General features: G+C 38.7%; 1 protein-coding gene across 5 annotated transcripts in view; it reads left to right on the top strand.

Moving 5' to 3' along the window:
- Positions 1 to 25008, top strand: part of LOC5578107 (RNA-binding protein 24-A) — a 266309-nt gene that overhangs the window by 236032 nt on the left and 5269 nt on the right. For all 5 annotated transcript variants that reach the window (XM_021854638.1, XM_021854639.1, XM_021854640.1 and 2 more), the window contains one exon: positions 14445 to 14607. In XM_021854638.1, coding sequence (XP_021710330.1) covers positions 14445 to 14607 — 163 coding nt within the window. The remainder of the gene's footprint in view (positions 1 to 14444; positions 14608 to 25008) is intronic.

Raw genomic sequence — 25008 nt, 5'->3', positions numbered from 1 at the left:
TTACTCCATTGATAATATAACATTATGCCCAAAACTCTAATCTCTGGTTTTTACACTGTATTGAAATTAATTTCATGGCTAACTCGTTGATCCCTTTTGCACTGGTTTTGTGTTCTATGACTCGATTGCCCCTTCAATATCAAGTTATGGAGAATTGACTGTAGCAAATTGTATACTATATTAGTTATATCATCTTAATATGCCATATTTTTAACGATTTTGCTTTAATTTTCATTATTTATGATAAACTTTGCATTCGTATTATCGTGTAGCAAGGACGAGTATATTTTATGCCCAAGGAGTCGAGTAAATTTCCAATTCGAAAAAATCCTCAACCATTGAGATTCGAACCCGTGACCCTCAGCATGGTCTTGCTGAAACACTCTGTTATTTCTTCCTAAAATGCGATTGAGCTCAAGTTGTCATTTTAAACCACTTTCCCCTATCTCTCGACAACTTCTCCTAGCCACTTGATACCCGAGGAAAAGACCTGACACGATTTTAAACTGAACAACCAGCTACCGCTTTCGCCATGAATAGAAAGATCCCTTTCAGAGCCAACTTCAAAAGCTTTTGATGGGAGTAGTTGGAAAAAAAGGCTGACTTGACGGAAAAGAGCATCCTTTCATTAGGCGCTCATCTTCCATACGAAGGAGACTCATCGCTTTCCTAACAGGGCGACGAACAAACGGAGCGCCACTTGGTTGCGAGTAGCTCCCGTGTGAGTGCCTTAGCATCGAGTGGCCACTTGAAACAGGGTCTTTTGTGCCACTGGCTGTCACCGAACCGCAACGCCTACTACATTATGATACATGCGGTGATTACGGTTCCAGCTCGTTCACCGAATTTTATCAGAAGCGATTAACGACGCGGCGCGCGGAGCTGCAGCACAACTTTTCGCCTCGGGTATGTTTGTTGGCTCAATCAAAACAGTTATACAGTTATTTTTGCAATTCTAATTCGACGCCGCTTGTGAAACCGTCGAAAGTCGAGTAACAGGTCCGCTGAAGCATATATGTGTATGGCCGGCCCAAAACACGATGCAACCGAGTGCGAGTTGTGTGCGCGGCCTTTGTCATAACGGTTATCAATCGAGGCTCTGAGGTCATGCGATTCGTTGCTGCAGGGCTCAGAAGTGTGGTGACTGGAAAAACTTGTTGGTTTTCGTTTGAACCACTAGTGATGTTTTTAACAGACTTTGACTGAATTCATTGTTTTGAAACAGTTGAACTCTATTGCACTTTTTTTCTTACGTTTTTACCTCTCTGTGCCAAGGTTTGAGTGTTTTGTACCTTTTAATTCCGCCCAAAATGCCGTCTTTTGACAGATATTCAGAGCTGGTAACAAGTCTCTTTTTAGAGACCTGTTCGCAATTTTAAAGCAAATCTCTAACAGAAGAGTATATTTTTGATGGAAAGACTCTTTTATTCTTATTAGAGGCCCAACAAAACTTTTTTTGTTTTGTTTTTATTTGTATTAGTATTATTCCAAACATTGCATTCATTTCTTATATCTAGGTGTTCTGCGTTAGAAAACACTATCATCCTAATTTGGTAAAACTAAATTGAGCCTTAATATTTTGGTAACAACATATTACATTTTATTTTCCATAGCAATTCAGAATTTTCCAGGTGAGATGGTTTCACCTGCTTATAAGAGAAAAAAAATGCTTTCAATTAACTTAACCTAATTTAACCTAGATATATAACGCATTAGAAGATTTCAACGATTTGTGTCTAAAATTATCAATAATTTAATGCTACATTTGTTCCAATGTTTCAACATTGGATATTCTTTGGTACTCATTAATACTATACCAGGGAGAAAGCTTTAGAATCATTTTCAAAATTTTATTTTGAGCCCTCTGTAGAACTTTCTTTCTGGTATTACAACAGCTAGTCCATATTGGTACAGCATGCGACATTCAGATTTGTTGGATTGTTTGGCATAATAATTTTTCCCATTACAAAGAATTGTCATATGCATGATCATGTTTATCGAGATACAAGATTCACCGAAGGTTCATGCGAATCATATTTTTATTTTTTTTTTTTTTTTTGAAAACATTCCGGCACAAAAAAAAATCCTAAAACAAGATCCACTCGCCTTGCACAATGAATCCATTCAAATTTCCTGAACCGATTCACCAGGGAACACATGTCGCACGAGTCCACTGCCAATCAGATTGATCATTTCCCGGGACGACAGTAGTAGTCGTACTCGGACTATCCATCTCTACCAGTAGTCGGCCGGCCATGTCGTGTTTCACCTACAACCAGTAATTATATGTAGTGCAGGTATGCGTGTTTTTGTTGTTTATAATTTATTATCATTGGATGGCGGCGGTGTACACCTGACCGTCGTCGTCGTCAGCTCTGCTGGACCCCGTGTGGGTAGTGGGAGCACATGGGCGTAACTAGGGATGGCAAATTGTGGGCTCTTCGGTTATCTATTTTTCAATAGTCATTCTATGAAGTACTACAATATGCATTTTGACAGATGTTATACTGAAATTCATATATCTCTCACAAAATTCATGTCTATGAAAGTTTATATCCCAGACAAGATGTCGTGGAATTCATTTCGCGATTTCAGATGATAACGGTAATATTATTCTTCATGAATACTATATGTATTAATAAAGGATATGTAATGTAATAGTTACAATTGCAACGAACGACAAGCAATGCTTAACAATGTCAGCATACATGATATAAGTTTCATATGATATTTCAATAATAATCAATGTTATACCAATAAAAGTAATGTATGATTTTTCAAGTATGAACTCTTTTATTACTGAATGAATTGTTATTTTTTTCATACCTTTTTCATAAACTGTTATTTAATATTGACAATCATCTTCAGCGAGTTAATGTTTGACCGCCCTATCGATTAAATAAAAGCAAAAAGAAAAGTTTCTGATGTTAAATATGAAGAGCTTGTTAAATACAAACTAAGAAGATTTGATGAAATAAAATATAATATAGATAAAACAAAACAAGATTCTTTCTAAAGATTTGCTTCAACCAATCTTCTATTGACACGTTGTTGTGAATGTTTCGGGATCCCGAAAAAAATGGAAATTTAATGTTTCCGAATCCAAAAATAGGATCCAACTCTTTTAAGTGTGTAGAATATTAAGAAGGAACATGAAATTAGAAAACAACTTAGGTTTTCTGTAGCTTCTGCGGCTATAAAGCATAGTCATGCTAAAAGTGTAGGGCATAAAGTATCAACGTAGACACACAATATACTAATGCAAAATACTAACTTTGGCAGAGCTCTCGTAGAAGTGTTCATAAAATAGCTGAAAACAGGCTCTGTCCTGAAAGAGCTGTAATTCCAAGAATTAATTATCGACTACCTGAAGAGCACTTTGCATCAGATCGAATAGGGTGCTTATGAACATATCAACTATCAGAGCTAGATAGTCGTCGGCAAATCCATAAGTTGGAAGACCGCAATTATTGAGTTGCCTCAATAGCGTATCTGCTACGAGATTCCACAAAAGTGGTGACAAGACTCCATCGATTGTGACAGCACATACATCTCTGTTAATTAACTCAGAAATGAGTGTAGCAACGATTGCTTTATTAACGAGCACGCATGCGCGGGGCATGGAGCGCGAGTTTGCCATTTCAAGTTTGCTGAAAGTAGCAAAAACTGGGTCCACAAGGTTACCTAGATAGCAGTTCCCTCTACGAAACTAGGGTTCTTGAACTAGCGCCACTTGAGCTGCACCATTTTGCATGAGTCTGCAAAGATTGATCGTTGCTGTTCTTTTATGCTGAAGATTGATCTGAGCTAACCTAACCTAACCACTACCCAAACTAGGCAGGATTAAGCTTTTTGCAATATCAGCACGAAAAAAGACCAGCAACGAAAAAACCAGATCGGTATCTATTTAAAGTCGTCAAAGGTGAAAGAGCACACACTGTGTAAAACGCATAGTGCGAATCCATATAGGTGATAATTTAAATTAAATGTCAACATATTCATAATCCCACCCTTATTAAGCCTCAGGATAGAGACTGAAGAAGGGCAACCGATTATCTCGGAGAAGCACAAGGTCGCCTGCACCATTGCTCCGGGTAGCACAGGAAGGGCTCAATACTGTGGAGGGCGCCCTGGTGCCCTACAGGCTCCGTTAGCGGTTAGGTTTTATTTAGACCCCCCTAACCATTCATTCCTAGGCACGGTACGCATCACACCATGAATTAGAGGTCACCTGTTAGGTGGACTTTTACCACCGGAACAGGCAGTCCGTAGTGTTAATTCTTAGTCAGTTGAAACAACCGCTACCGACACTACGCGGCTATCTAGGCTGCTCGGGAAAAGGAGGTTAATATTGATGATTAACTCCTGACGTGCCCGAGCAGCCGTAAAAAAATTGGTAAAAGATTTATGCCATTCAAAAATATTTTGAAGATCAGAATTTATTCTTCTGGATAACTCGTCTAAGCTTACATTTTTGTCGCAGCAGACATCATCTGCAAACAGTTGCACAACGCGGTATTCTGAATCGTTTATAAATTATGAAAATAATAATGGTCTAAAAATAGACCCTTGTGGTATTCCAGATTTCATCTTTAAGAAAGATGAATATGTCATGTTGTGCATTTTCAACAAGTTCTTAAAAATTTACCCCTTATCTCGGCAAAATAGAGAGCTTGAGTCTAAGACAAACTTGTTCAGAAAGTGATTGGTCTCTGGAATGCGGATTGGTTGATTTGCAATTCTACCACTACGTGGCGCTAGTAAATAGTAGTAGCAGCATAGATCTGAAAGTAAAATGTATCTGAAAAACGGATAGCTTAGCTATTAAACAATGTTGCTCTGTGTGGAGCAATAATGCATGAGGAAGTATTTTCAGCTTGTTTCATCTCATTATTGTAGCAACATAAAAAGTTGAAATCATCGATAAAGTTATTCATAAGATGATTTGCATTCCAAATGCGCATAGTTCAGTTTGCAGTAAACGGTACAAGTAATTGGGAATGTTATTTAGAAAGACAAGTACATCCGGTAGATCACTAGCCAATTTTTTGTTTATTAAATTTAGATTTATTAAGGTCTGATTCTCAGCATATAAAAGTGATTCGGCTTAGATTCATTACAAATTCAAATAATTCAGGTTTAATTCTCCCAATACTAAAAATAAGCACAATTTCTATATTTGTTTAATAATTTTTGAATCAGAAGAATTCAAATCTGAAATGCCTCTAAGTGTTTCATTAAGGCGAAGTAGGCCGTCATTGAAATCTATAGGCGTCGTTATCATTATCTATTGGTCACTATCTGGTGGTAACCAATCGATTAAGTTTTCAAGTCAAACGGGTGTTCGGTTCTCCAGATTTGTGCTCTTGAAAATGCGAATTTTGGCTTCGATTTATCTTCACTTTAAATAAAATCACTTGGTTTTGCACTGACATAGCTGAAAAAGTATCAGCATGTTTTGTGCATGCTAGCGCATATAGTGATATTTTCCCATATCAATACCAACTATGAAGACTGAGTTTTTTTTCTTTGAAATTGCTAGCTTCAATGTCAACATGGCTGTCAAAACGAATGACGGACTACTTAGCCTTAAGTTTCGTCTTCACTACGCTGTCTCAAAATGATTTTTCAACATCGTAATGATGACCGGTTGACTTGCTTTGGACTTGCTTTTGTGTCCCCTTGCATCAATGGCTAGTTACGACATTGTGGATACATTCTGTGAATCGAATGCTGCACCCGATCCCACCCCCGCCGTCATCGAGTTCATTGATTGCTTGCTACCACACTGACATTCGTTCTGTCGTATTCGCTAGTGCTTGGAGTGTGCACTGAATTTGATTACGTGATGACTCGGAATCGGAACTGACTGGTTGAACGCAAGTTCTGCTACTAGCATAGGTATATGTCCATAGAGGCTTTCCTTAACCAAATGATAACGGCCTCGACTACAAAGCAAAAACCATGCTGATGTTGTATAGGTTCGATTCCCGGTCAGTCCAGGATCTTTCTGTAATGTAAATTTTCTTGGCTTCCCTTGGCATAGAGTATCATCGTACCTGTCCCACGATATACGAATGCAAAAATAGCAACTTTGGCAAAGAAAGCTCTCAGGTTATAACTCTGGAAATGTTCATAAGAACACTAAGCTGAGAAACAGTCGTTATCTCAGTAGGGACGTAATACGGAACTCGCAGCGAATGAGTGACTGTCTGTCACACTACTCACTCGATTTGATTAGTTCACAATAGGGTAGTGTGGCGATCGGAACTGCAGTGGGTGGTGCTGCCCTTACCCTACCTGCAGTGAGTCAGGGCAAAAGTTTGATTTCTGTTTGGTAAGGTATTGCCCTTTTCAAGCCCACTCCAATCGTTCGGTTTTCAAGGACACAACCGTAGTTGTCATAGGCTATTCGGTCCGGTAGATGGTTTGTTCTGATCTTATCTCCTGCAGCAGTAGCTAGCAGTTAGCCGAAGTGGTGAAAGTTTACTGAAGGGAAATTTCACGGGTATTCATGGGTTGAAGGATGGTGACGACGGATGTCACAATGGATTTTATTCGAGCTAATATGGTTGTTATTTGACGTGGTGGTTCGATTTTTTTTTTCGTAAACTGACAAAAGCGACATTACGCAATGGGAAGGTTATTGACCGTAGGCCCGTTCAAATTTAGCCGGGTGATTGGCATGTGCTCAACACATACCCGTAAAATTCGACTTTTGTCAGTTAGCTGAGCAATTTGATTTATGCACAGCATTTGAACATTTTCTGGCATTTTATCTTTTATCATGACCCTCTTACATTTCAAACATCCCATGAAACGATTCTTAATACTATCAGTTCCTCATTCAGTTATTTTAAAATCCTGCAGAAGATATAAAAATGAATGTAATATTTAAAATCCACAAAAAAAATTGAAATAAAAACTCCCTGGACTAATCGCTTGTTTCATCTTTCTTCTTTTTTCATTATGAAATTGAATCATTTCGTTAATATTGAAATTCAGTGAATCAATCTCCACTCAAACATGTATACCTTACTATGTAATGGACTTTATCGAACTCTTTCGATAACCCGTCAAAATTGCCCCCTTCGAAGCAACAATGTCCGTTCGTCGTCCTGATCGCATCACTCACATTGATTGCCCACATCGCACATATCAAACGATTTATATCAAATTAATGTAATCATAAGCTCCGGAGCTATTCCCAGTGCTTCGAGGTCCCAAAGAATGGCAATTGACGACCCCGCTGAAAGTGTCAGCAAATGTTTCCCATTACTCCATCATCACCCCCAAAGTGTCACCACATGAGCCACCAAAAGCGTTCATATTTTATAACTTTATTTATATGCCCTACTGATGGACACATATTGGCGGAGTTGGTGGAATGTGATAACACTCATTACCGATGGTAATGACGGGGAAGTCCGTACGGAGCTTTGCTCGGAAAGAATATGACAATTTTTCACCTCACTCGCCCCCAAGTCCCGCAATTATCGTTAATGGTCAACAATTTCCCTCATTCCCCCTCGAAGTTGCGCTTCGATGCTAATGACGTCCACGCTTTCCACATAGAGTCGATTCTCGATAACTCGATATTTAAGGGACCATCGGCTTATAGAATTATCGAGTTATAGAACAATAAAAAAAATAAAATCAATGGAACAAATTTGTATATTTCCAATATTTTTATAATTACTTTTGTGAGACCGCAATATTATTTATTGCTATTCCAAATTCACTCACAAACAAGAAGTAATTCAGGTTTCGTTGAATAAGAAGAATTTAAAATAAATATCGAATTATGGAGAAAAATTTACCTTAATTGTGTCATCGAGTTATACACAATGGATAACACTGTCTATGTAAATACAAAGGGTAGAATGTATTGAGTTATAAAATATCAGGTTGAGGAAAGTCGACTGTGGTTCCACGTCCTACAAGAAAAACCACGTGAAGGAATGGCACCCGATTGGGCAACTCTCAAATGTCAATCGCATTGCTCCGTTTTTTTTCTTTTTTGGTTGCTTCAAAGCGAACCAAACACACTCGGCAAGCTCTTCTGACACTTTGGGGGCATTCAGGAAAAGGAGTTGTCGTCGTCGCTTCGGTCGTCTAGCTGAGAAGAAGACGAACGTTTCTAAAAATACCGGGACGTTCTGAAGTTGAAGCGATCTCGCACAGACAGGCCGAAAAACGTTTCACAGAAGTATTTTTAGAATTTGTCTCCTTACGGCATGGCGGACAACGTGGTGCAAGAAACTCTAAAATCTTCGCGAGGCAATAGAGAACACGATCGAGAGGGATAGTTTAGGTGACTAAACTCACACATTCTTTGATAGAAAGGAGATAAAACTTAGTGTTTCAAGCTTGATTCAACTGGATTTTCCGTAGATTTTCTATCTAACGAAACCGCATCAACGCTGGAGGAAACTCATCCAAATTTGTGTGTGGAAAAAAAGTTTTGCTATCACACCAAATAACGCTCACGTGCACACGTGACAGGCATATTGTCAATTATTCAACATAATTATTTTCCTGATCTATATGTACAGCAACAACTACCGAAACGACACACAAACTTGGTAATTGCTACCGATTCTGGATACCCTGTTGAATAGAGCTCCGCACTCCGAATGGGTCATTGGAAACTCTGACTAGGTATCATGATGCAGTTTCATTCGTGTGTGTTCTTACAGCTGAAGATTTTGAGATAAAATACACATCGACCAATATAGAGTTACAGAGCACAAAATCAGTGCAACTGTGATCCAAGGGACCATCTTGTTAGCCCTGAAAACCAACTTCTACTATGGTTCTTTATCTCGATATCGAGATACGAAATATCGAATGAAGGAGAGTTGAAAATCTGCCAGAAATGTCTCCGAAGAATACTCACTTCAACAAAATTTCATACTTTCTTTGCTTTGAGTTCGTTCCATTATTTTTTGATAAATTTTAACTTAATAACCCCAAGGATTTTACGGACATATTGATGAAAACAGATTTAAAATTGGTTGAAAATTATCTCATACCACGCTGCATTAATACCCGGACGCTTAAGACGACATGAACTCCGATTTAAGTATGTTTAGTTAGAATTTTCTATGAGTTTTATCAATCAACACATGCCTTAGCTTCAGATCTTTATGAAAGTGATGAAATTTTCGGGATTATTTGTGACTTTTACAAGTAAATCAATGAAATATTGGAGTCTTTCTTGTCTTTAAATCCATATCTTTATAAGAAATCCACCCAAACTCGTTTAAATATCATTGTTGCATCAATTTGTAGTACGTATTTTCCCTATAATGCCACAAAGATATAACAAAAGATATACACAATTCATTTTACTTTAATCTATTTTCTGATATCTCACAACGCTATTTATGTATTTTTTCCAAGTCTTCTCTCATTTTATCTTCAGAAAAATACACAAGTGAAAACCATGTCTTTTATATGACGACCAGATTTAAAATCACTGGCTCGGAAGTCCGGATAGTCTCTTCATACACCGTTAAATACACATTTCTCTAATTTTTCACACCAGTAGTGTTATCGAACATCAAAAGTATCTCTCTGAACCTAACTGTGTTCAAAACAGTCCACAAAAATACACTTCACATACTTTGTATTCCACTAATCTTTGTTTATGCCTTGGCTTGTGCGTTCAAAGATTGTCAAACTGTATAGATTGATGTGGGGCTTCCTTAGCCGAGCGGTTAGAGTCCGCGGCTACAAAGCCAAGCCATGCTAAGGGTGTCTGGGTTCGATTCCCGGTCGGATCAGGATCTTTTCTATGTGTAAATTTCCTTGGCTTCCATGGGCGTAGAGTATTATCGTACATGCCACACGATATACGGATACGAAAATGGCAACTTTTGACTGTTGATAATGCAAAATTTGACTATTTCAGCCATCTTGCATGCAAGTTTGCCAGTCTGTTTCGACTATTTTGGGATGTTTGTATACTTTTTGCTTCATAATAGCTCAATTTTTTCGATATGTTCTATCTCTTGGTTTTTTGCGGAATAAGATCCTGTGGTGTGAAATTGACCTCATTTTCCTCACATTATTCCTGCGCCTGTTTTAAGTAGTAACTGGACGCTAAACCAGGACAAAACATGAATTTATGGTCAAAAGGCATTTGGTCGAATGACATTTAGTCGAATAACATTTAGTCAAATGACGGACATTTCGTCGAATGGCTATCGCTTCTGCTTCCCAAGAAGGAGGTTGTGGGTTCAATCGCAGGCCCGTCCCTGTGGCATATTTGAACCATCCTTCCTAATATCTATTTTCTCCTATCACTCTACGTCTCTGCGTCTCTAAGTCTTTCGGTTGTCGCGCGAATTTTTGTAACGAGAGTAGTCGCGCGTTATACTTTGTACGACACCCTTGGTTTTTCATGATCAACATGAAATACCTCGTGATCTAGATAAAATATAGAAAAACCATCTTCGACAAAGTTGTTTAGGAGATCAAGAGCTGGCATGCGATGATTTTTTAGTTTCGGAATTCCGCCACCGGTAGCGCTAGTGAGCATGAAAGGTTTGTTTTGCAGATATCTCAGGAGTCTGATCACTGAGAAAGATGGCGTCTTCGGCAAAGTTGTTCAGTAGCTCAAGGGCTATCATTATTCGAGGCTCCTGAGATATTTACAAAACAAAAGTAAAAGTTTGGATTTTGAAATTTATCGATTTCATGGATTGTAGTCTACTCCAATCGTATATAATGCGCTCATAATTAAGCGACTACTACGTACATTTGTTGATTTTACCGCATTATAAAGGGCCATACTGGAAACAAAAACTGTTTAGTATTGTTCTTAAGAAATACATTGTGGTTTGGTGTCGATAGATATCTTTGTTGAAAAATGACAGCATATAAATCACAGCTGTTATAAAAACTGCAACAGCGCGACAACCCGAAGTTCTATCTTTCGCCAGAATTGAATAAATCGACTTAACTGCTTACCACAGTGGTATCCATATGGTTGAATACCTCATCCATCACTCACAAAACACTCCTACTTCCAAGGTGGTTGTGGAGAATGCAGGATGTTCTTCGGTTTTCCGGCTAATTTGCATTCCCTCCTCTCCCCGATGGACATAAACTCGTGGCCGGCACTGTTATCAATCTAGAAATATTATGGGCAGAGTGATTGTACATTGAAGATGGTAAAAAGCTAAAACCCAAGCTCCATCTGATCAACTAATCTATTTAAGTTGATCGGTATACAGTAAACATTATTTTTCTGAATATATTGTTACTCGACATTTTCCTTTTGTGATAAACTGAACAGTCTCGTCAATCTAAAATAACTGTAGTCTCATCATACAGTCACTAACAAAAATTAGTAACCAAAGGCTGTTTTTCCATACAAAATTATCAAGTTTAGGACTCTTCTTCGACTTCTTCTCTTAGAAACTGCCTGCATTGGCAGTTCTGGTGATAGGGCCAGTCGGGTCGATATCTTAGCTTCTGGTTGTCCGAATTCTCTGAAATTTGATTGTCAAATTACAAATAAGCTGAAGCTTCGACTGTACCTAATTCATTAAATTTCAGTCTTTTTTAAAAGAGCTTCAGAGAGTGTCCCAAAGACAAAAGTAAGTAACCGAGAGATGTTTAGGTTATTTCAAAAACGGTAAGTTTTTGGGGGTAGTTTGTTTCTACAAAGTTGTTCACATTCAGCATTTACGCGAAGTTGCAGAACACACCAATCACTTACAACTTATTGTTTTTGAATTGAAATACAAGATCTTTCGTTTTTTTTTGTCTTTGAACAACGTTCTGAAACTCTTTGAAACACAACTAAAGTGTAATTGATTCACTAAAGACAAACCTTCAGGTTATTTGTAGTTCGTCATTCAAATTTCAGCCAATTCGATCTTCCAGTAGCTAAATTACAATTCCCAAACTTTGGATTTTAAATCGAAAACAGCATTTGATTACTAGCTTTTGTCACTGATTGTTAGTCGAAACCTACATGTGTAATCTGTATCTACAGGAAAAGTTTCCAATCTTTTTCAAATGAAATTAAATTTCATAGCTCTAATTACCACCGTCATTTCTGGATAATTAAATTGCAAATTTGCAAAATCGTTTTGGTTAATTTGTACAAATTCGAAAGTTACATTAGCATTTTGGACGTAGGTCATCTAATGTTTGAAAAACTCGATGGACAATTTAACAATAGTAATGGAGAAATCTCGCTTTTGAAGGAATAATGAACGATGGCAGGAAAATTTCGCACAAACACAGATATTTTAAAATAAAGTTACCATTAATGTAATGCAAATCGCCTCATTCGTCATTATCCACCCTGTCGTGCAACACATGATTCATCAATGCCGGCAATCCAACACGCGGACATGAAATTTAGGTGACAAACGTCAAGCTCATCAATATTAATCGCCTGGCAGCGGTCCAGGTTCCATGGACCAACATTTGATTCTGTGCCATGCTCAGTTACGCCACGGTAATTTCCTAGACCCAATTCGCGACGCCAACATGTCCCATCTGTTGATGCATGCGGCAGCATAACCCGCTCCCCGAATGCAATATCGTTATGTCAGCACGGGTTATTAATTGCGTACTTGTAGGTGCCAAAGAAGCGAATAATTTTAAATCGATTCGTATAAAGTGCAATTTGAGGGACTAATTTCCTGTGTGTAGAATGGGATCGCTCAGTTCGCGAACTAGGTGAGGTATCTACAATAATCACATGTCGCGCCGTCTTGTCCTCGCACTTTGTGAAACGGCGAAGACGACGACGGATGACGTGGGTCTACTATGCAAAACAACCACTCTCCTTCGCCAAGTGGAACGATGCAAAGGAAAAGTCAATTACAAAGAGAAGCATTTTTCGCACTTCTTGACTGTCTCCCAAGTAGGCTACGGCAGTAGCAGGGGAAATTTGACCCGTCGGGGGAAATAAGCGAGTGATGGTCCCCTCAGGAGTGCGAGGGGGAACAAAATGGCGACGCCCGTGGCTCTGCGGTGATAATTGACGACAACAACTGGATTAACTACGAGGCGAGGCGAAGCCGCAGAGATTGTTTTGCGGTTTGACGTCGTCACTTCTCTTCTTGTTCGCTCGCGAGACAAAACGTGGAGGCGGTCGAAGGTTGACTCCCCTGCTTTTTATTCATTCTCCCTCGTTTGCCGCGTGAGACAAAATGAGTGGCATTCGGCAGCCACTCAACAAAGGGATCTGAGGGTTCGGAAAGACTCGAGACTTCGAGACGAGTTGCTGCTCTCGGGGTTTATTTGCGGTGCGCGGCTTGCTTGGATTGGTCATGACGATGGGAAAGCTAATGACTTTTTAGTCGCACTGTCTCGTGGTCGGTCCAGTCATAGCAAGCGCACTTGAAATCATGACAGTCAAGAAGGAGGCGGCGCTTTTGAGCGATTTTGTTCAACGGGGTTGATGGGTGGGTGTGAGTAAGTAAGAGAAGGCATACAAATGCTTGGGCTACGTGTATTCTACTATGTAGACTGAGTTCGGCCTAAAGAAAAGTTAAAAATTGCATCGAAAACCGCTTTCCCCTACCACGTGAAACAAAACATTCTGCGTCTTTACGGTTCAAACTTATTGACATGAATCCCCCAAACGTTTCAGCCTCGGTTGATGCCTGGCGTCACACGCACCGCGCGATTGATTGACAGTTGGAGCCGAGAACAAACGTCACGACACGTAAACACACTCACGCGAGTATATGACCGAAGAAGCTTGTTAAATAATGATGCGCTAAATCGCTGTGGGCAGTACTAGATCGAGTTTTCATTTACGAAGAAACGAAGATAAAACAAATGTTGAGTGTGCGTGTTTGTTATTGTTTTGTAATCTTACCATTTATTTTATTGTTCACACCTCTCTTTTGTTTTTTCCCGATTTCCCATTTTTTATCTTTTCTTTTTATTTTCTTTGTTGCTATTTGCTGTTGTTTGTTTTGTTAATCGATTTTAGTTCATGTACCTTTTAGTTCCTATTATTTTTTCGGTTTTCTTTTTTCTTGCGGTTATTTCCTCTGCGGGATCGTGTTGTTTTTCGGTGTACTTACTTTTGGTCTGATGAAATAGAACAACTAGACTACTTTTTGGCGTGTCACATCAAAGTGTTAGAGAGTTTCCCACACCTAAAATACAATCAGTATAAATATGAACACTCACAGTACTCCGGCTCAGGGCTTGACCGCACGGAAGGGTGACGGGCAGAGCTGAGAGCCGACCGTCGAGCAGAAAAGATAGAGTTTTTAGTTTCTTACTATTTTCTTTTCGTTTGGGCGTTCTTTTCTTCTTTTTGATTTCCATAACTTAATCCAAAGTTTGCCGTTTTGGATGTGCGAGTTTAGTGCTCTTCTTTGATTGTAGTTTTCGCCTCTGGTGAGATGAGTGTTGTTCGAACTAATGTGTGTCCTCTTTTTCCTAACTTTCAACAGAGTGCAGCAGTCGTACTTCTATGGAACGCCCTATCTGGGAACGACAGCCGGAACAACGGGAGCAGCAGCAGCGGCTGCCTCCGGATTGATGCCAATTCCTGCCACGCAGTTATCGCATGCCGCTGCGATTGCGGCCGCCACTAGTCAATTCTATGAGTACCAGGTGGGTGTCAACGTTTTCTCTAATTCTCTAAATAACAAATACTCGAAAAACCATTTACCAGAAAGGCATATACCAGAATGTCATTCAATCGAATTGTGTAGTATTGTAGATCAGTCAGTACCGGGTACCCCCGTTGGTTTGACCACATTTAATCTGAACACTTTTTAATCTGTACCCCGCTAATTTGCACATCGTTCAGATTAAAAATGGTTCAAACGTCATTTAGCTCATGGAACGGAGAGAAGTAAGATGGAACGCTGTGGAACGGAACGCAGAATCAAAACAAAACAGTGAAAGAGGTAACCAGAAATACGTTTCTAGAGTGACTAGATGTTCAAATTAAAAATGAACCCCGATGGTTTGCATGAGGTACCGTTCAAATTAGCGGCGGTGCACGTATCTCAAAGAAGTAAAGCAGATACTTCCAATTTCCCCTTTCAAGTAGGGAGACTTACGACTTCGGCACCATTTTACTATTATCTGAATCCAAATTTCAAACCCCAAATAAGCAGCATTTTTCTATCAAAACACACCAATAAAAACATTGAGATGATTCTTTGTTCTGTCAGCTTCCCGCTGGCGAGATTTCCGTGACGAAACAAACAATTTCGCTAGAGATGTCATCAATTCAAATGAGCACGCCTCAAAATGCGATTGATTTGCCGAACAGATTCGCCTGCAGCTCTTATGGGAAAGCTGCCGAAGACAATAACGCTACCGACAATAGTCACACTGACAAGATATGTTCGCAGCGTAGGGTAAATGATGGCTTCGGCACCCTGAGGGTATTTTTGGCAGCACTAACTTATCGTCCTTGTTTAAATTTATCTACGGAACAAGAGTTAACTTCCATGTACTCAACATATTCCTTGAACTTTAATCTTCCATGTGGATCTCATCTTTCACAAAAATATTATATAACATTGATTTAATCATTAAATGAAATAAATGCTTACGAAATTGTCGTCATTCGTGAGCTGCCGAATAAAACAACACAAGAACAGCTTAAGGAAAACTCACCACTTTAAACGGTCCAATTCTCCGCTTCAATTACAATTTTTTCACAAAAGCTACGCACCGATCACTTATGCACTAATGAACTTTCGATTTGTGTATAAAGCACTCGAAAATACTTAATTTTAATGTTTCAAATCACATATTAAAATTAATGCACTTTGATTTCCTCGGCAATCACTTTTTATTACTGGACAAGGTTGCCAGGAAACCATATTCAATTGCGGTGTATTTAATATTCACAATTTTAACTCATACAAAAAGTCGAGCACAACTAATCAATTTATTGAAATTAGGCAACAAAGCATGCATTGGTAATAATTGAGCCTAACAATACTTTCCTTAGGGATCGTTCAAATATTACGTAACGCAACAGGGGGAGGGAGGGGGTATCACATAGTGTTACGGTCCGTACAAAAATTTAAAATTTTCCATACAAAAGCTGTTACGTGGGGGAGGGAGGGGGTCTAAAACTGCCAAATTTTGCGTTACGTAATATTTGAATGAACCCTTATCTGCGTATTGTAGCGCATAAACATCAATACACTGAGAAACATATAAAATATACCACTTTTAATAGGTTAAGTATTTTGGCAACATTCCTGTTGTTCTACAGGCAAGTCGTGACTACGAAGCAAAAAGAGATTCCACAATGCACTCGCACCAACGGAAAACCTCGTAAGGAACTGTCATCGTGTGCGTGAAAAAAAGCAAAAAACATCTCTCCTTGTTTTTCTCACAGAAAACCGAAGAAAACATCAGCAGCTTCGAAGTCGCGAATCAGAGGATGATGTTTATGTGTCAAGTCATGAAAGCAAATAAATTTTACTGGCAAAGTTTGGATCCGAATAAGCCGATCGAACAATATTCGGAGAGTGCTAATCATAAACCAACAAAAAATCGTGATTTTTTTATAATGTTACCATTCACTCTCTCGGGAATGGTGATGGAGCATTCAAGAGCAGCAACCTTTACAGACCACAACAATATCGAGCCATTCAGCGAATAGTTCAGTTCACAGTGAAATTATTTACCATTTAAAGAAATTTGAAAACAACTACGCAAGTACCGTCGTTGGGGGTGAGATTTGGCCAAAAATGCGTAAGTCCTCATTTATTCTTAAACAACTTTCGCAATTTGCATGATATGTTCAGCTAAATATTAGAATACTTTGCAAATGCTGAAATTTGATTATTTTCCTTTAAATAGGAAATGTATGAAAATTGGCACAAACTCACCCCTTCGAGGGGGTGACACTGGGCCAAACAAACTACACTCAGGAAAGTGAACTATCGATAAACATAGGAACCCCTTATGAAAATTCTCCACAAGAAATCGGATTGAAATTCATAAATTTACATAGTAAAACCGAAACAAAAATAGTTTTCGCGGCATCCTGGCAAGGCTGGTAGCGAGTCACTTTTAAGTGACTTGGTCACTTGTTTTAAGCCAGTAACTTTAAAGTCTCTTTTTTAAAGCCATTTCAACTAAAGTCACTTTTTTCGTCAAAAAGTCACTTTTTTCAACTATTTTGAGCTAAATTTTCGGGGAAACTTACGAAATGGCCTTTTTTTAATTGAGGCTAAGTTTTAATTTTACTTCATATCAGTTTCAAAGCTTTCGCTCATGGTTTTCTTGTGAAAAAAGTTACACGCAATGTCTAATAGTATCTAAGTTATTATTAGTATGGTGTAAGTTCATTGTTGTAATTGTTGAAATGTTTAATGTTTAGTATTCTTTTTGAAAATCTCGTGCATGTTCATTATATAGGAAGGTTTATATCTGTCGGTGTATTATTAGATGTTTGATTTCAATTGTCGAACACTACGCTCTTAAATATGCATCCTTATTACTCTATTTGTCTTCGAAATTCGTTTTATTTACCAAACCATCCTAGTATGAAATACATTAGCTTTTTATAATTTTACAAAATCTATAAAATAGGTATTTAACACTTAAACAAAAAACAAAGAATAGCTATTCAATGTTCTATTTGAAAATAAAAACTTATTATATTTCTTAGGACAGTCAATTATCAATTGTTTGTAGGAATAAATTTAAATAATTTGTAGAAATAAATTTAAATAATATTTAAGGATAAATACATAACAGAAATGCATCCGAGAATTTAACGTTTTCATTGAATCGCTCTTAAAATCATGCATGCTTTCCTCAAAGAAATGTGGGGAGTTGGATGCTCTTCTTGGCACTTTTGATTAATTTCGGCGGTAGGTTTTTAAAATGCTACGGAGTTTATATTTTACAAGAATATGCCCGGTATTTAAGTATTTTTAATTACATGGTTTATGACAATTGGACCGACTCTAACCCCCATTACCAAGTGAATCATGAAAGTGTACTAGTAATTTTGATTAATATATTAGAAGCTTAGAGCTGATAATTACTTCAAAAGCATAACTCAGATGAACAGCTCATTAAGACTGTCGTCTTTATGCTAAATGTTCATTCGGCCTGGTTGATGGACAATTACAATTTCACTCAGGCTTGATTCAACTATTTGTGAATATGAATCGAAGCCAAACTTCAAATTTTCAAGAGCACAAATCTGAAGAATCGAACACCCGTTAGAGCTGAAAACTTAACCGATTGGTCACCACCAGCTCGTGATCAATCGATCAAGTTTTCAGCTCAAACGGATGTTTGGTTCTCCAGATTTGTGCTCTTGAAAATTTTTTCATTATTAATTTTAAATATTGATTGATGGTCAAATATTACATTTTTCGTAATCTTGATCTAGTGACACAAAACAAAGCTAATAGGAGGTGTCCTCCTGCGAATATTATATCCATACGCTAATATTTTTTCTAGACTAAGTTTTTATCGATTTGAAGCAATGGAAAAAGTTTGAGATCTACACAGTTTACAATAAATTCAATTTTAGCGGATTTTAAGATGTAATTTTTTTCAAAGTTTGAATGGGAAAGTAAAATGATAAAAAATTTGATTTCACAAATATATCAAGTTCTTGTGAAATTTTCATTACAAAATAAAATACTTTGATCATGTAGAAGACACAAACAATGATCTTTTTCAAAGCATCTTTCTAAAATTTTGAAAAGGTTGGAATTCTGATGAAAAAATATTTTCTGCGTAAATGCTAACTTTTTCGTTTAAAATAAAGTTGAAATTTTGAAAGTACAATAAAAAATTCCAAATTTGGTGCTCAACTAGACCTACTACCTGTAGTAGATCATATTGGATATTCCCTTCTTCGTCGTAAAACAGTCTAGTAGAACTGAAATAAAACTAATTACGTTTTGATTTTCAAGTCACTTTTAGTCACTTTTCCGATGATCGGAAGTCACTATTTAGTCACTAATTTCTCAAATATGGTCACTAAAATAACTTTTTTCAGCACAACATTTTGCAAGCAGCCTTGGGCATCCTGGAATCGCTCCAAGAACCTTGTGATCGATAGGCTCGTGCGCACTCCTTTTGTCTATCGACGTCTTAATGTGGGATGATGCTAAAACGATACATACAGCTTTCGTATTGCAATAATCGTTTCATCATTCTTAAGGCAAAATATATGAATTTCTATAGTCCAGTTCACTGCGTATAGAATTGATACGCAATAAGAACAAATCAAGAGAGCCGTGTTCCTTTCAAGATTTCTAGAGCTTTCCAATATGATGGATGATATGATGGACAGGAATGTGAGATTTCAAAATAGTATACGTCCTCCTAAAAGCGAGATTATCTGTGTAGCCTCAAAAGTGACAATTTAAAAAGGCCCTTTTCAAGCTTTTTTTCGATGATTTATTAAAAATAAACTACTAGTTCCATGAATCTAATATTTTGATGGTACAGTCAAGCTTCGTTCGTTGTACTAAACCTGTAGCTCACTTAGTGCAAGACTTTGACTAATCGGGCTGATTTTCGGGCTGTCAAATAACATAAAAAAAAACGGAGCTATCAACATTGATAAACTGCGTCTTATGTCAGAAAACGACGTTTGCCTTCGTTTTAGGGCTCATTCACAAATTCCATAACGCTAAAGGGGGTGGGTGGGTGTCCTCATGATGTTACGGCTCATACAAAATTTCTAGAATGTTCTTACAAAAATCGTTACGAGGGGGTGGGTAGGTGTCGAAATTGGCCATTTTTAGCGTTATGAAATAAATGAATGAACCCTTAGGTGGCCCACTTAAAGATAGTGCAAAGAACAAAATTCGACTATAACTGTAGATAATTTCAAGGATTACCACGGTTACAATATTGAGAAGGTGATATATTCCGAAAACTGACAGCTACTTGATGACGTCATTCCTATCCATCTCGAACAAATTTGTGAAAACGAATGATCTAGTGGTCGTGGTATATAGTACGATAGAAGTGACGTCACATGTTTACAACCAAATTTGAGTTTCCATCAGTAAAGAGCCTGCCTTGTTTCTTGTTATGCCGTGAGGAATACTACATTAAAGTGTTTTTTTGATATTCCTGATATATTTCAGATTATAATTTGGCCCAATGTCACTCTCGACGGCAGTACCTGTAAACTTTGACGGGCACTGGTGCCGTTGTTTTCAGTTCTTTCAAAGGAGAGGAAACCAGTGTGTAGCAAGTAATGAGTTACAGTCGTCGGCACTAACCAGAGGACGGTGTGTCCATCCTTTTCTCTTTTGTGATTTCTTCCTTTCGTGACGACATAAGTCATGCGTGTTGTTTGAATGCGGACGGATGGTGTGTATCAGAAGCGAATAAAAGGGATAATATTCCGGCGCTCATTTTAAATCAACATTCAGTTGTGGCAGTAACGCGCAGACAATATTACGCGCAATTCAAACGCAATTCTGAAATCCAAATTATCCGTTCCGTGGATTTTCCTTGCAGAGCACATTAATTATGAATCAATTAACAATGACGTCACGCTGCAAGTTCTTGTTTGGTATTAATAGCTGCAACGCTCTTTTCAGTGTAGTCTGTATTTTTCTGCATTGGCCCTTTCAACCAGTAGAACATAATGTGTGACGTTTAATTTCAGTCATTGTCAACACATGCGAAAAGTAACCAATACATAAGCTCGTTTTTACACAGTTTTGGATTGCCGAAGAGAACATTTTAGTTGCCGACAATAGTAATAGCATTGCCGATAAAAGAACAAGTGCCTCGTGACTTTGGCGAGGAAAAACAGATGATTTAGAGAACAAAATAGTGTTTTATGTATTGTAACCAATGAATAAAGAGTGCTCAAGTGTGTTTCAGGTGTCTCCTGCTAATTCTTGTGCTTAATTGTTGTGTATAATTGCCTTTTTAAATGTTCAGCTGCTTAGACTGCCGAGAATACGTAAGTTCCCCTAGTAAAAACGTTTCCAAAATGATTTTAACAAGTCTGTCGGTGTGAATCGATATAGGATTGAGCAGCGCATAAATGTAAACAGACAAACACGTAATTTGACTGCTGATGTTCGAGAAAATCACAAAAGAAACGCAGCATCTGCTTAGACTGCCGAGAATACGAAGCTCCCCTATGAGCGGTAAGGAAACATTTTTTCTATGAAAAAAATAAAACTTGTTCTTTTGGAACCCCAGAAGAAGAATTTAAGTAGAATCCATCAATTCTAAGCATGCGAAAAACTATTCCAATGTGGAATTTTGATGTAATTTTTCAGATCACTTCGCTCATCATTTTGAATATGACAAATTGAAATATTTTTCAATTCCCAAGGTTGTGCGATGTACCTGCTCTCCAATGTTTACTACAAGTGATTGATAATAGATCGTTAAAGTAAACAAAACGACCTCTATGAAACGCATTGATGTCACAATTGTGCTTATTCTGGGCGGCGTGTGAGTCGAGATGAGCCACTCTCACCTCGAGTGACGTGAGACGACTAATGTTCATCAAATGGGAGCGAGTCGACAATTGTCACCACATTCGACTCGCACGCCGCGCAAAATGTCAAATGTCATATTCGATAGCGCCACTTTTTAATGTGGTGAATGCCAAATGAGTTGCATGCACTACACTAACCCATTGACTTCAGAGATTGCTACTAATGCTATAAGATCATGGGATCAACTGGAATAATAACAATTTTAGTTAAAATCGAAGAATACGGAATAAATTCTGAGATCCCGAAAACTATTCTTAGATATCGCTAGGAGTTCTGAGATTTCGGATAGAATAAGGAGATTTTATCTACATTATAGTGATTTCAGTAAGATTTTGAAATATTCGTGTGATTTTATGGATTACTATGATTTATTTGTTATATTTGTAGGAATATTGGGACTCTAGTGGAAGTTCATAGATTTTCCGTGTTTTGGACTCCTTAAATTTCCGAAAAAAATATTTGGGATTTCAGTAGCCATGGTGGGAGTGTTAAATGTCCTAAAACTAGGATTTCGAGAGAAATTTGATTAGAAATCTATGAGGTTTTGATCATAAATCATTTGGAACCCTGTGAGAATTCAAAGTCTTTTGCTGATTATTGGGATTTTCGTGAGATTCCTGCGAATGTTAGGATCCGATGGGAATCTTCAGGATTTCGGTTAGGGCTCCAGAGGAGATCTAAACTAAAGTTCAACGATTCTTATCGAAATCACTACGATTCCGAAATATCAGAATCTCAGTATTCCTAATGGAATTTCTAGAATCCTAGAACAATCTTAAAATGATCGTCAATTAATAAGTTTATAGTATTTCCCCAAAATTAATATAGGATGGTCTATAAAAAACTATTTTTACATTTTATTCAAATCACTTGAACAATTTTTAGAAATCGGAAAACACGTAATATTAAAATTTAAATTCGAACGATGATAATCTAATTAAATAAAAACTTTGCCCAAAACGAGCTAAGATCGATTTTAGTTATGAAAAAAAAACTAACGCACTAAAATTAAAATTTTGGTATTGAAAAGTTAAAATATAGACGACTTTCCGTAAAACAAAAAATTCTCTACTAAAGTGATTTTCTGACTCCAACGTTTAAAACTTTTAAAATCTCTATAACGACTATAATTAACACTTCAGTCGTCGCGCTGTTGTATTTTGTACAACACTGCTGAAAAAAGCTCGCTTTTCGTTCACAACAGCAGCGTGGTGGTTCTGACAGTGGCAGACCGCGCGACGACTGAAAGGTAAGAGCATTGAAAAATCGTGTTATTTTATACGCATATAACCATTCCTCCTACCTTGCGCCGATCTGGCTCTGACCTTGGCATCCCTTAAGGGACCGGGTCAACCCTAGCATGGCGTCACTGCTTGCAGACATCACCATGGGACCACGAAGGCAACTACTTACGACGGGCAAGTATAACGGCCCACTAAAATGGAGAATTTCCAAAATAATGGCAATACAATGGAGTTCAACACAGCAGGAGTCGAGAACGCGGATGCGTTCCAGAAAAGCAGTGATGTGCCACGATCGCCGGTGCATACCACGGAGAAGCTACCAACGTATAGCAGTAGCTCGAAGCAACAAGGACAACAAGGAGGATTTGGAATTCAGAGTCTAATGTACACACCGAAATCGAGCAACAACGCTGCTTAAGGAGGGAAAAAATCTGAAAACTCGAGGTTGACGGAGGTGAAGAATAAGGTAGATGAACTCATCCAATTCGCCAAGGACCGGCACAATGTACATATCGCGATCAAGAGCAAGTTGATGAGCATCAAATCCTCTGTCAACGCTGCCATGGATGAGCAGAAAGCGCTGATGATGAGAGCAGAAAAAGATTACGGAGCATGCAGTGGCTGACAAGCTTAGGACCCCGAAGGTACGAGGTGGCAAACCTACGAAGAAGCAAGACAAAGAGTCACCTTCAGACGAGGAAGTCCCAAAAAAGCAGCACAACGAACAAGGAAAAGGTGTACCGGTAAAGGACGGGAACGATGACGGAAGGCAAACCGTTGTCAACGCCAAAGGTACAAAACAGAAACAGAAAGAGAAGGTGGCGAAGAAAAATGACGGGAAAAAGAAAGTGAAGAGCAGCGTGAGTGCTCGGAAGGGGATACCATACATGTTAAGGCAAACAACCAAACAACGTACGCAGATATCCTTCGAAAAATTGAGGACGATCCGAACCTGAAGGACCTCAGAGAAAACGTGGTTAAAACGCAACGCATCTAGAAAGGGGAGATGCTGATCGAGCTGAAGAGCGACCCAGCGATCAAGAGCTCGGCCTATCAGCAGCTAGTCGCGAAATCTTTGGCGAACGTAAGAGCACTTACTCAGGAAGCAGTTGTTGAGTGCGGATATCTGGACGAGATAGCACCCGTAGACGAGGTGAATGCGGTGCTGCGTAATCAATGCAGCATTGGAGAGGAGGCCATGGCAATCCGCTTGAGGAAGTCGTACGACGGCACACTGTCAGCGAAGATTCGGCTACCAGTTGACACGGGGAACAAACTGGTGGAGAAAGACAAGATGCGAATTGGCTGATCGATATATCCACTGAGACTCGTCACACGACCAGATAGGACACCGAAGCGATGCTTCAAGTGCATGGACTTCGGGCACCCGGTGGCGAGATGTAAAGGTCCGGACAGAATCGAACTGTGCAGGAAATGTGTAATGTAGATCAACCTGAATCACAGCAACACCGCACAGCAACTGTTGTGGTAGTCGACAAGAGAAACTAAGTGTGACGTTGCGATGATCACCCCTATTCTTGTTAACGTTCGAACAATCTATTGTTCGAAACCCGCTTTGCATTCTCATTTACGCCAGCAAAATCAAATGGGCCATGGATTCGAGCGAACAGGATTCAATCGAAAGGTGAACAGGCCTTTTTACGAGACGTTTCAAATCAGCTGATTTTGAAGCACTTTGACAGTTCTTCTATGGAGATGACAGTTCCGCGTTAGCACCGGTCCTCCACCGATGTTAACAAATGCATAGACGGACCTGTCACATGAAAAGGCCTATCCGCCGTAAACAAGAATGAAGGTGAATAGCTGAATCGTATCGAGTACCACTCAATAACGCCAATTCTCGAATAAATTATGATCTCGCCCTAGAAGCCATTGGTAACCAAGTGTGTAGCTCTTTGTTATCAAGCAAATAAGTGGACAAGTATAAAAACTATCACGACAACTGAGGGCAACATGAACTGGAGGGTAAGCGAAGAGTACAGTTATAGCGATCACCAGGCGATACGCTACATGATTGTCCAGCGGAATACTGCGACAGTGCAGAGGAACACAATGAGTGACCGGCAGTGGAAGACGAAGCTTTCGACAAAGATCTCTTCGTTGAGACACTTCGCACCGACAGCGATGCCTTGAACTTGTACTGACGCAACGAGGCACTCAATGCTCTACGCGCTGCTTGCCTTAAAACAGGAGGCGTTTCCAGAAAGAAAGAAACGTAGAAGTTAAAGAGGAGCGAAAGGTCGTAATCCAAGCAGGCAGAG

The sequence above is a fragment of the Aedes aegypti genome, chromosome 3 (assembly GCF_002204515.2).
Source record: "Aedes aegypti strain LVP_AGWG chromosome 3, AaegL5.0 Primary Assembly, whole genome shotgun sequence".
NCBI classification, from domain to species: Eukaryota; Metazoa; Arthropoda; class Insecta; order Diptera; family Culicidae; genus Aedes; species Aedes aegypti.
Note: the sequence above shows the minus strand (reverse complement) of the source record. Positions and strands in the feature narration are given on the sequence as shown.